This window comes from Musa acuminata, chromosome BXJ2-8 (genome assembly GCF_036884655.1).
Source record: "Musa acuminata AAA Group cultivar baxijiao chromosome BXJ2-8, Cavendish_Baxijiao_AAA, whole genome shotgun sequence".
Lineage (NCBI taxonomy): Eukaryota > Viridiplantae > Streptophyta > Magnoliopsida > Zingiberales > Musaceae > Musa > Musa acuminata.
Window position 1 is genome coordinate 49,283,906 of NC_088345.1, and position 12,770 is coordinate 49,296,675.

Below are 12,770 nucleotides of genomic sequence, written 5' to 3' on the forward strand. Positions count from 1 at the left end.
CTTCCTCCTCCCGTAAGAAGCTGCAGAAGCCGGAGATAGCATCACCGCCACTCTCCCCCCTCCTGCGGGGGGAGGAGGAAGAGGAGGGAGAGCAACCATCTCCTCTCCCTTTGCCTCACCTCCTGCTATCGCTCTCCCTCCTCTTCCTCTTCCTCCCTCCACAAGAAGCCACAGAAGTCGAAGATAGCGTCGTCGTCACTCACCCTCCTCTTCCTCCTCTCTTGCAGGATGATAGTGTCACGAGGACAATGGTCGCGCCGATGCTATCTCCCGCGACACTATCATTCTTGTCCTCTTCCTCCTCTCCCTTTGTCTCACCTCCTGTTGTTGCTCTCCTTTCTCTTCCTTCTCACATCTCCGAGATCCACCACCACCATCATCAAATCATCATCACGGCCACTACCCCCACCTTGGTCGTCAATGTTCGGATCAACATCGGCAAGGCCGACCACCACCACAACAGGCACCCACAGCCCCCGGCGTCGTTGTTGTTCGCCACCATCACAATAGTCGACTAAGAAGTTTTAATTAAGGCATGACAAAAGAAAATATAACTAGGATGTTGAAATTACTTTTTTGCTCATCATTTTCATATCATTCTTGCATGTGCTGTCACGTGCTATATCTTTAATCGGTAAAGCCGATGACGTTATAGTAAATGGAGTTAAATATTTCACTTTCATAACTATAGGGATTTCAATATAAATTGTTTAAGCCTAGGGACCAGGATGCTAAAGGAGTCTAACTACAAGGGTAATATGTAATTAGCCCTAAGAAAACTCCTTTGCAAAGATCACCTTGGTTGACGGCTCGATTAAAGACAGAATTAGTAGGATTATTACCCTGAACTTTATAATAACAACAATATATTTCATGTGTCTTCACGAATCACATTCTAGATAGCATCATAGGTGTCTATGTTTTCTTGCTAAGCAGAAGTTCATCATCATTTTTTGTCATTAGTTCTGAGACTCCTTACTGATTGCGCGTGGATATTTGGCGACTGTTTGATATGATGAAAAAGACTGTCTGCTGCAAGATACACACCCTAGGATTTTATCCTGCTGAGATCAGCTATATTCTCCATGCATCATTCTTCTAGCTAACCTGTAGAGGTAGAGAAATTTAAGCAGGAATGTTTTCGTCGCCTTCTTGCAGCCACCTTGGAGTGGAATTCTTTATTGTTCATGATGTTTATTCCTTATTGATGTCTATTTTCTCATCAGAACAGCCCTCTCTTGTTATCTTTATGTCAGCAACCTGGCTGCTTATCTTGGTTCATTGCTTTTGTCCCTCTAAACAATAAAATGCTACAGATGTGTCCAAACAACCATAGTTTTGTACTTGTTCAATATTATTTTGACATGATAGTTTCTGATTGGCAACATGTTCTATGTTAATGGCTGACTTGAAGCCTTCCTGTGCTCGAGTTTCTATGGTGATAACCAGTTTTTCATCTGTTTTCAATGGTTTGTTGACTCAATGCCTGGTTGGCTACTTTCTCTCATCCACTTTGAGCGTGGAGGTGGAAATTTTGTTTGTACTTGCTAAATATTCATAAGCAATCAGCACAATTTAAGTTAAATTGTCATTCTCTGCCAACACCCACCTACAACAAGAGACATGAAGTACACAAGATAGATGGCTTCAACTCACTTTTACATGTCAAGAAAAAGAATTGCTATTCTATGTCAAAGTGGCTTCTTGAACACGAATCTGCAGCTGTTTTTGAGAAGCTAAATAGCGGATGTTTGTGTCCTCTACACAAATCTGCATGTTCCATACAAGTAACCGAGATGGTCAGAATTAGAAGCAGTGCCTGTTACCGTGAACCCGGAAGCACAATATCATGGCATGTCAGACACTGTTTCCGGCAACAAAGACCAATCATATGTCTGTTCAAAGAGTTGTTATTCTTATTTATGAAACTGTACCTCAAAACCTGCCAATCAGCTGCAGTAATTGGTATTTGTTAGCACAGTGCTCGTTGAACCACATTCACTGTCTTTGAGGGACATGCTGGACCTATCTAACTTGAAAGACAAAGGATATTGATACCCATCGATTATCAGGCCAACATGGGAAGATGATCGCTGCATCTTTACAACTCTAGGAATGTTCCTTCCTTCTGTTGATAGTCTCCGCCTGCTTGTTTGTCGCTCAAATGTATCAGTTCGCTGGCGTGGTGCACTCTGTGACCTTGCCTTAGCTCTTGAAGATTCAGTGTTTGCCATGTAGTTGGGAAAGAAGGGATGACCATAAGAGTGTGTTGGATCAGGAACTGGAATAGCTGATAAGTACTGGGGACTGCTCTGTGCTGTTATGAATGTGAAATCCTCGAAATGTCCACTGTAAGCCCTACCACTCATTTCCGTGAAGGTAGATGGAACAGGTGAGAACTGTTGATTCTGGTCTACATTAGAAGGCGAAAAATTTTGATCATAGTATCCAGAAAACTGCTGCTCATTTGTTTCAGTTTTTGTGGTTGAATAACTTTTTCTACTCTTTATACTGCCTCTTGATCCCCCAAGATCCAGATCCACTATCTCAATATTCTTGTTGGAATTTCTATCCATATCCTACAGGCATGGCGATTTTTTTATTTGTCAGTGATAGATCTAACAGACCGATCAACATTCATGAATGAGTTTGGTAATGCATTTTTTGATGTAATCTGTTATTCAAATAATGCAGGCATTGGATTCAACTTACATGCGATTGTCTAGATTGTGGGTGCTGTGGTGATCTCCTGTGGATGGACTGCCACTGTGGGATAACCTGTGACTCTTCAGCCATGCGGATCCTCCGGGCTCGAGCTCGCTCTTGAGCTATCACTAGAGCCTGCATGCAACGAAGAGTAGCAGCAGCTTGCTTCCTGACAAGGTGTCCTCTTACCAAAGCTTGCAGCTTTACCAGGCCTCTCAATGCACACAGAGCTTTTCTTGCCTGCGATAAGATTCATTCTGATACATGAAGATTTTCTTTCTCTAGCATCATAAGTTTTTCCTTATTTTTATATAGATTCCCAAATATTTGATCCCAGCTTTTAGAACTTTTAATTACATGCATTTTTCAGTCTGCTTATGGCATATGCTTTGAAATTCCTTTCTTGCTTTACATAGTGCTGCTGATTCATATTCTTTTGTTGAAAAAAATTTGGCTTTTCTGAAGATATTTGTTTCTTACAAGAAAATGTTGTTGGTTTTTGCTTATGATGTATTTTATGTTGATATCAATAGATTCATTAGATTTGTTTTACTTGATCTCGTGATAAATCAGATTGCAGAAGCTATGATATGTATCAGTTTTTGTATTTCTCAGGCTAGATTTTCATGTTGTTGATATTACCTCATTGCAGAAGCTATGACAGGTATCAGTTGTTGCAGAAGCTATGACATGTATCTCTTTTTATTTCTCAGGCTAGATTTTCATGTTGTTGGTTTTCAGTCATGAGCAATTAACATTTCACAGTTCAATGTTTTTTCTTCTTTGAACAGACAAGCTAAATTCAATTAGAGAGATTAGAGGAGTACCAGGTAGGCACGAAAAGCAGACTGAATTTTGGTAGCTGCATCTTCCTTGACAGCACTGGCTTTTTGTTTAGTGGCAGCGGTTGTGAGGCGTACTACAGCTGCTGCTGCCTGTGCCACAGCAACAGCAGCATCAGCAGCTGCAGCTGTGGCCACTGCAACAGCCATTGCATGCCTTTTATTGTCAATCGCAGCCTCCGACAGCCTCTGAAGTGGTGGCACACTTGTGCTCAGTTCTTGTGAACTTAAACTCTTCCCTGCACCTGCCCATCTCGGATATCTCCATCTCCTTTTCTCCTTGGGAGCAGGCACTGAGATTGGTGATGACTGACTATTGATTGGCAATGGAGAGGAAAATGATTCATCTTTCTCTTTCTTTCCATCCTTCTTCCCCGTCAAGAAGCTCCTGAGCCATTTGCCTGTCTTCCACATTTTCCTCTCCTACCACCTCTTAGAGGAGCGATCAAGAGTCAGTGGCAGAGGAAAGCTAGATGACACAAGGTATGCGTATGGATTGTATGTTTTTATATCCATTCCTAATCTTTGCTAGCGAAGTAAATAATCCTTCTTCTTTCCTACTTTCTGGTAGCTACTTGTCATAACCGTTCCGTCTGAACCCATTTTTCTTTGCCTCTCTCTCTCTCTCTCTCTCTCTCTCTCTCTCTCTCTTACTCACCTCTCTTGGGCACTCATCTGTGAGCTTGTTTGTTTATATATTAGGATCTCTACAAGATTGATTTTATGGATTCTTTATATAAGACTACTGCATTTCCTGGATGCCTTCTGCTGGTGAAGTAAATGGTGTGATCCAGCAATGTTAATTAGGTAACCAGACAGTGTGAGGATTAAGGAATGGGCCAGAGGGCCATGTGAAGGAAAACACTATAAACATGCTGGGGTTGTCAGCATTTCACAGAGTTCATCCCATCATTGACTTACAGTAACTGAGGCCTTGGCAACTTTTCACCTGGTAGCTGTTGCTGCTGATCCTGATGCATTGTTGGTGCTTGTTCATGGAAGAACATGGATTTGTCACCTTTACATGGATTCTATGATCTTAACTTGATGATGGTTGGAGTAGTTGCTATGACACACCAGTTGATTTGATTGGGATTACCATGTCCATGTGTGGTCAAATTTCAGTATTGCGGACCAGAGACTTGTGCCGAGTAAGGGTCATCAATCATTCAAACAGCAGTCTGGTAACTTTTTCTGAAACCTTACCTTCTACCAATTCAATAATTTAATCTGTCATTTTCTGTTCTAATTTATTGGTTTGTGCTTTGAATCAAAAGAAATCTGAATACCCACAATTTGAGGGACAATTGCATGTTCACCATATTTGTGTAAGAGTGGAGTAGATCCTCATGATACTGCATGATTGATTAATGATGGGGCCCTGCCCTAAGAAAACTCCAGATTAGTCTGAGAACTTAGTTCCCTACCAAAGTGAGCTGCATCGAGCAGCACAAAACAAGGGCTACTAATTGTGGATTAGTTGGCAGACACATCCTACTGCACATCCTTCTTCATTGAATGTATGTCGGTAAGAGGCTTGGCATCACTCAGTTTCTGCTGATGTGTAGTTGTCTTTTCTCTAAAATTTCGATGAGTTTAGCTTGTAATAGTACAGATCACTGCAGGCATGGTACGACTGAAATGTGACAATAATTGTGTAAGCTGATAATATATCTAGTGGCCTGTTCTTTAACATTGATGAGAAGCTCTGACATGCAACATGCAAGTGGCAACCATCGTTGTGACTCCTGCTAGCATGGAATAAATTCATGACTTCAAAATATCAATTGCATCATGGATGTGAAATCAAGAATAGTAGGAATGCATGCATTGTCCAAAGAAAAAGAAAAGAAAGGATGTGAATAGCTGTCGAGACCAATGATTTTTCACATGATACTTGGAAAGGGGCTACCACTTTTTCCCAAGTTCACTTTATCTTTCCCTGTGAGCAGCCTTTGATCACATTTTCCCTAAGTAGGTGCTAAGCCAGCTTTGGCACGGAGCTAAATGTACCAGTTTTGATTACTTTTTAGTGAGTGAGAAACCACATGCTGAAGTTCATCCATGTGCGTCACACTAGGGCTGGCAGAAGCATCACTTTGTTTGTCTGCATTGTGGACAAGTGATAGATCTCTCTAGGTCTTGTTATTTGTACACAGAGGGAAAGAGAGAGCTGATAAATTTTAGGTCTTTTTGTTTGTACAGAAATGGTGATGGTGCTGATAGGGAAGAGATCTGACAGCAAGCAGAAGAGTGCAGCAGGTAACGATTTCTTTAGATCTTGTTATTTGTACAGTGAGAGAGAGAGAGAGAGAGAGAGAGAGAGAGAGAGAGCTGATAAATTTTAGGTGTTATTATTTGTACAGAAATGGTGATGGTGCTGATGGGGAAGATCTGAACAGCAAGCAGAAGAGTGCAGCAGGTAACGATTTCTTTAGATCTTGTTATTTGTACACAGAGAGAGAGAGAGAGAGAGAGAGAGAGATGATAAATTTTAGGTCTTATTATTTGTACAGAAACGGTGATGGTGCTGATAGGGAAGATCTGAACAGCAAGCAGAAGAGTGCAGCAGGTAACGATTTCTTTAGATCTTGTTATTTGTACAGAGAGAGAGAGAGAGAGAGAGCTGATAAATTTTAGGTCTTATTTTTTGTACAGAAATGGTGATGGTGCTGATAGGGAAGATCCGACAGCAACCAGAAGAGTGCAGCAGGTAACCATTGCGAGAAATGTTTCTTTCTCATATTTGTAGTTATGTTGGGTGGCTCATGTGACAGGAAACCTCCAAGTGCTGAAGCTAAACAGGAGACGGAGAAAAAGGCCTCGAAAAGCACACACCTAAAGGTCAGACATATTATTTATTTTTTAAAAAAGGAAACTATGACGTCACAAAGTCCCACGTATATGCCTTTTCACACTCTATTGTATTGATCTCCAATCCACCATGTCTAATCTAAATGCTTTTCTTAGGTTGCTGTGCGGGTTGATGATAGCCAAAATGTGAGGCATCGAAAGAGGTGCGTTATGGTAATCTTGGCTCCATGTGCGTGCCACAAGCCTTTACTTGCCAATGCTCGATGATCACGAAGGAATAATCTTGACGTAACTAAATAAATGATATCAAAATCGAACATTATAATCATTAATACTACTGAAAGAGAGTAAAAGAAAATAAAAGAAATCATTCTGCAGCGCCTAAATGCATGCTCATCCATCCGATCAGATCTCACATCGAATCGGGGCCTGTCGTTCTTGATGGGCTGTTGAAGCGGTCTTTATCTGGAGGCGAGGCCACTCGTCGGCCCGGCTTTTGGATGTAAATTAATGAAAGCCCAACACGAGTAGTTTTTCGAGTAACGCATATTGAGCGTTCGATGTACCGTCCCTGTCATGCCATATAGTTGCCGACACCACACATTTACGAATACCAAAATCACCCAAATAAAAGACCGCATCATTGACAAGGAACAATTTGGGCAAAACACAAGGTTTATCACTATCACATTAAATAAAAATGTTGGGGATTGATCACGCCGAAGTGCGTGCAAATGCACGGAGGCCCGTGCATGCTTTTGAGTGGCAAATCCTCTTCTTTTTCCTCTTTCTTTTGCTGATCTTTGATCTCAAAACACAGTTCAGCCATGTTCTTGGTGGGTCCTGTACACGTTTGAGGCCCCACTACTACATGCGCCACACATGGTTCAACAGTAAAGATATGGAAAAGGTTAGGATCTGAGTCAGAGAGCTGTTCAGGTCCCAAGTGGTAGCAGTGGAGTTGTGTTAAACAGCAAACCCTCCTGCAAGATCTTTCAGTCAGATGAAAATTCATTCAAGTTTTTCCAGCTTTAGAGGAGTGTTTATGATATCATAAAGGGGTCTTCATCAAAAAAAAAAAATTATCTATGATTTTTGCACCTTTAGATAGGCTCTTATGGTGTAGTGTGTGGAAAGAGTAGGTTTCAAATCTGCCTATAAAGTAAAATATTTCTTTCTTTCTCCTCCACTCATAGAAAAACAAAATAAAAATCTCCAGGCTTTTTCTTTGACAGAATTAAGAAAGAAATAAAATGCAGGAGGACGATGTAATAGAGATGAAGCAGATCATGGAAGATGACAATGTTATTTAATTAACATGGACTGTATAACAAAGTAATATCTCAAGATGATAATAATTATCAACTGTGCATTCCGAAGCTGGGAACGTGTATCTTGACCGACTCCTGTGGCATCGCATTCAGCATTCAGCATTCAGCATTCAGCTTTCGGCTTCTCCTCCTTAACGAGACATACTACAGTATGCACGCCAAACATCAACAATCAAGCCCCAAAATAGCTGGCATCTTGACTGAAAATATAGGAAAAACAACAACAGTTACATGTATGTCTGTGCCCACACGACAAAGACCGATTCATGAACTCTTAATGGATGCATAACAAATCTTGCAGCAGGACTTGTCAGAAACCAAAACTTCGATCGGAGTCTCTTTCTCTCTCTCTTTCTGTGAGAACGGCTTCTTTATGTCTGGTCTCAGGGCACGAAGAGCTTGTTGCCGCACCTGCATCGCCAGGCCTCGGGGTAGTAGTCTTGCGGCACGCTCTGGCCCGGCTGGATCACGACGCGCACGGGCTGGCAGGGGAAGCACCGGCCGCACCGGGCGCGGCACGATGGAGGGGACGAGCCAGGGCCGACGAGTCGCTCCCAGTGCTCTTGTTCCGGTGATCCCAGCCGCCTTTCTTCCACTTCCTGATCGATTCCCACGAATACAACCCCTACATATCAGCAGCAAAACCAGACTCAACTCAAATGGGTGTTTTGGAACTTGGAAAGGTGATTGTAAGTGGCACAGACAGCGGCTTTTGAGCATAAAAATGGCGTGTCTCGCCTCAGCAAAGCGAACAAGGTGAAATTGTCGCCAAGTGGTAGCTTAATCAAGCAAAACGGGTTAAGTAGGATATCACCAAGACAAGGTTTTGAGTACGAATCTGCAAGAAAGTTGCGATTTTGGAGCGAACGTCATCGAGGACAATTCCCAAGGGAGAGATGAGGGAACTTAAGCATGTGGTGAGCGTCGATCTTACCAAGAGCTGCGGCGGCGAACAAGAGGAGGGCGAAGGCGGCGGAGAGGAGGCGGCACTGGTGGCGCAGGACAAGCATGTCCCAGATGAGTAAACCTCCCTCCCACTTTAGTAGCCAACAGCCTTCGATGTGCAGCAATCTGTATTGGTACTTGGAAGTATAAGCATAAGCTTCCTCTGTTTAATATGTTTATTGTCGTTCCTCTCGGTGGGCGAGCAGGCCATCTTCCATGAGAGAGTTTTGAGGTGTAAATGATGATTAAAAGATACAAATAAGCTGAAACATCCTCGCGCGAATAATCCTTTCCTAAGCCCCTTTAACATCCATAAATGCTAGACCAATTCGTTTGACCTATATTACTGATCAAAATATTTAAGATAAATTAATAACGTTACATCGATCAAACTCTTATAAATCAATCTTAGTTTTATCCATTTTGATATGAGACTAATCGTAATGTTACAATTTCTCCGCTCAAGATTTTTATTAACTTTTAACATCTAGATTAGTTTCAAATAGATAAGATTAATATTGATTTATAAGATTCAGATGAACATATTATTATCAATTATAGTTTAAATATTTTGATCAATGATTTAAGTTAAATAAATTAATGAATCAATTAGTCTATTATGCTTAGATCATGATATTTAATATTAAAATTGACCTAGTATTTGAGCATAGCGACGAGAGAGCTCGAGTATGAAAATGCTATTCTTGGACGGAGTAAGAGCACTCGTGACAATGTGAGAGCCATCAAAAGTGGAAAAAAAATTATGATTGACTTATAAAGATATAATGAGTATATTGTTATTAACTTTGGTCATTTTGATCAGTAATTTATCACTTATCCAAAAGCATAAAATTCTCAGATAATTATTAAACAATCAATATTTTGTCAAAGATTTAATTATTAAATTTAAGTATAGCTCCCATGTAAATAATATTTAAGATGATATAATCATATGTAAAACTAATTTTTATAGATGATGCATAAGAGATGGGATGATGATATTAATAATGTAAAGAGAGGCAGAAGAAGATCTAAAAAAATATTATTAAAATGTACAATATTTTATGTTATTTATTTAAAGATGTTATTTTGTATAATACTTTCAATCCATACAGTGAATTCAAAATTACATATGTTGTGATTCATTGTTATATGATATTCTTTTTTTTTTTTAAGGACTAACTCGTATAATAATAGTAATCTTATCTCAAACAATCAAACTATTATGATGTTGTCAAACCTTTCTTCTCTTTTTATTTAATGATTAAAATTGAAAGATGATTAAAATATTTTTTATTTTTTCTCAAAAGATGCTCTAATTTTATTTTTTTTCAAATAATATATTTACTTTTTATAATATCAAAGAGACCCTTTCTCATTTTTTATCCATCACCTTTTCCTCGTAGCATATCCTTCCCCACTTGTCATGTGGATTAGTAATAACGATCTCGTTCTCCACATGACGATAGGATCGAGTGGCAAACGTGAGGCATATAGGGTCATGGTGCTAAATTGAGATTAGTAAAGTATATGAAGTCGTCAAGAATACAGTTGACCTAGGTGGGCTAATGACAAAGAGAATATTGAGCATGTGGGAAGTGAAAGAGATCATCAAGGATAAAAGGAGGTTGACGATGATGTTTGGAGTAATGGCCACTTTGGGAGTAAGTGGGAAAGGATAAGCAATAAGACCTCCAATGAGGAATTATGGTAGGTGGAGATAATAAGACAAAAGCAATGTGGTAACGACGGAAGAAAGACGAGGAGTATTTTTGAGATTATAAGAAGTTGAAGTATCTTACGAGAAAATTAAAAATTGAAGGTATTAAAAGAACCAAAAACTGATTTTTTTTCAAAAATCTCCCAAAATTAAACGAGAATCCCAATGAACAATTTACTAAAAAAACATTCCTAGTAATAGATATTTTTTTTTGAGGTTTTATCAAAATACTTTCTATCAAATCATAAAAAGATTGATCATTATCCTTTGACTACGTTTGAGTTAGTATTTTTATTTAACTAAACCCTTACTATTTAATTAAACTATTAATTATCTATCGATTTTTCTCGATTACCCTCACCTCCTCCTCCAGCTCCACCTCCTTCCACTCTATCGCCTCCTTCTCCTCCCCGTTGGTTTTCTCCTCCTCACTATCCTCTTGGCTTCCTCCTCCTGTTATCTATTCTCTCTCTTTCTTTTGCTTTCTCCTATACCTTTGTCTCCTCTTCCCACTATGTTACCTCCTCCCTCTCCCCTTGGCTTTCTCCTCCTCTTTCGCTTCCTCCCACTCCTCCACCCCCTCTCCTTTATCTACCTCCCTATTTCCTCCCTCCCCTCCTCTTCATTCTTTATCTTATCCTCTATATAATTTACCTATAAAATCCGCTACACTCAAGTTGTACTTATTTATAAAAATATATTTTTTTAAATTATTATAATAATAATAAAACTAAAAAACTTAAGTTATCATAAAAAATATATTAATTTTTATATAAAAAAATTATTACACTCGAGTTACACTCATCCATATAACATATTTAAACAAATTAGTTCTAGATAAGTTTATCCTAAGTTCATAAAAAAAATAAAATGCTTGAGTTATCTTTAAAAAATATTAATTATTATATAAATAATCATAAATTGTCTAAACAAACTATTACACTTGAATTTCACTTGGGTTACACTGATACACATACACATAATATATTAAAAGATATATTAATTTTTATATAAAATTATCATAAATTAATCATAAAACTAATCACAAAAGTATACATTTCCTATTTCCTACTTCCTATTTTCAATATTGGCTTAGTTACATTAAAATAAGTTAAACTCGATTATCTAACATATTTTAAAATTAATATTTTTATTTGTAAATATTTATAGGATAATTAATTATCAAAACTTTAAGAATTCTATTAGAATATATTTTTGAATAAAAAATATTAAATTTTATTTTATGATAAATTTATATTAAATTTAATATATTATTAATATATTAGTGAATGAGTATAACTCGTAAGGATTCGATTCAATCGAATCCGAAGGGTTTTGAGTCGAAACGATTTAACTCGAAACAAATCGATTCACGAAATAGTTTGATTCTAAGATATTATCGAGATTTTTTTAATATATATTTTTAATAAAAATAAAATATGATGATGTCATCTAATGCAAAATTATTATTATTATTATTTTTCGATAAATTACCCCATCCCAGTCCGACTATCATTAACCATCATGTATGTGCACTCTGCTACTTGTACTTTCTGTGGTGCACACACATGGAAAGAAAGCAGCGGCAATTACATCTCTCGAGCAAAAAGTACTTTGAGAATCCACCTCTTTTTCTTCTCGTTGACTAACCTTTAAGATTGTGTGATATCATGTCATAATGAGGCCATGAAGTTACATCTCGGTGTCCATGAGAGTGGCGATGATGATGCGATTAGAATGATGTGTTTTGATTGACTGGTTGCAAACACTGTTTCGTTGCGATATATTTTAACCTCAAGATCGATCAGAACTTTCTCAACTAATAATCAGCTTAGCATTTCCAAAAAATTATATGACAATGTTTCCGATCCTAAATCTTTTGTTGTAAGTCACCACCAAACAAAACATTCAAGGTGTAAAAACTTTGTAGAATATAGATTGATATATTAGATATAAATTCTATACAACAACATATTTTAAGCCCTCAACTCGTAAGTGAGTTGGATAGATTAATATATTTTAAATATATAAATTTAAGAATGAAGTTTTACATATTTATTTAAGGTTATTATTATTGATAGGTGCACTGGGGCAAGGTAAGGGAGGCACGGTTGTCTTATGAGCCATTGCCTCCCCCACTTCTCAATCGATATGAGACTAAGTTGGCTCCCTATTAGGTGACCCCCCCTCGTTGGAAGCCAAGAGCTTAAGGGGGGTTTGGGCCGCTCGAGTCCCACGGTGGGCATCAATATAATAGGAGACTATTTGGTCTGTCTCGGTGCACCTTGGGGGTGCGAGGGATTGTCCACTTTAGATGAATATGATCGAACTCATACGGTTTTACCCTTTCGGAGCCACAAAGCTCCAAAAGGTGCCTCCGATGGTAAGGGAGGCATGGCTGCCTTACGAGTC

At 38.6% G+C, this 12,770-nt stretch overlaps 2 protein-coding genes and 1 long non-coding RNA gene across 10 annotated transcripts; 1 reads left to right on the top strand and 2 right to left on the bottom strand.

Moving 5' to 3' along the window:
• Positions 1–1,949: 1,949 nt before the first annotated feature.
• On the bottom strand, positions 1,950–3,962 carry LOC135619948 (protein IQ-DOMAIN 19-like). Its single transcript, XM_065122472.1, has 3 exons — positions 3,534–3,962; positions 2,713–2,946; positions 1,950–2,579 (listed from the first exon to the last, which is right to left on the bottom strand). The coding sequence occupies exons 1-3, from the start codon at positions 3,960–3,962 to the stop codon at positions 1,950–1,952; spliced, it is 1,293 nt and encodes a 430-aa protein (XP_064978544.1).
• LOC135619949 (uncharacterized) lies at positions 2,257–6,740 on the top strand. Of its 8 annotated transcripts, XR_010489569.1 has the most exons (11): positions 2,257–2,392; positions 2,695–3,370; positions 3,498–3,536; positions 3,605–4,031; positions 4,251–4,732; positions 5,754–5,810; positions 5,915–5,970; positions 6,065–6,120; positions 6,207–6,261; positions 6,326–6,392; positions 6,519–6,740. It is a non-coding gene; the product is annotated as an uncharacterized LOC135619949 (long non-coding RNA). The 8 variants fall into 8 exon arrangements; XR_010489565.1 differs by having other exon boundaries at positions 2,695–3,536; XR_010489567.1 differs by having other exon boundaries at positions 3,498–4,031.
• A 1,125-nt stretch (positions 6,741–7,865) lies between these two features.
• LOC103996161 (EPIDERMAL PATTERNING FACTOR-like protein 4) lies at positions 7,866–8,836 on the bottom strand. Its single transcript, XM_009417015.3, has 2 exons — positions 8,628–8,836; positions 7,866–8,318 (listed from the first exon to the last, which is right to left on the bottom strand). The coding sequence occupies exons 1-2, from the start codon at positions 8,701–8,703 to the stop codon at positions 8,077–8,079; spliced, it is 318 nt and encodes a 105-aa protein (XP_009415290.1). The 5' UTR covers positions 8,704–8,836; the 3' UTR covers positions 7,866–8,076.
• Positions 8,837–12,770: the final 3,934 nt, after the last annotated feature.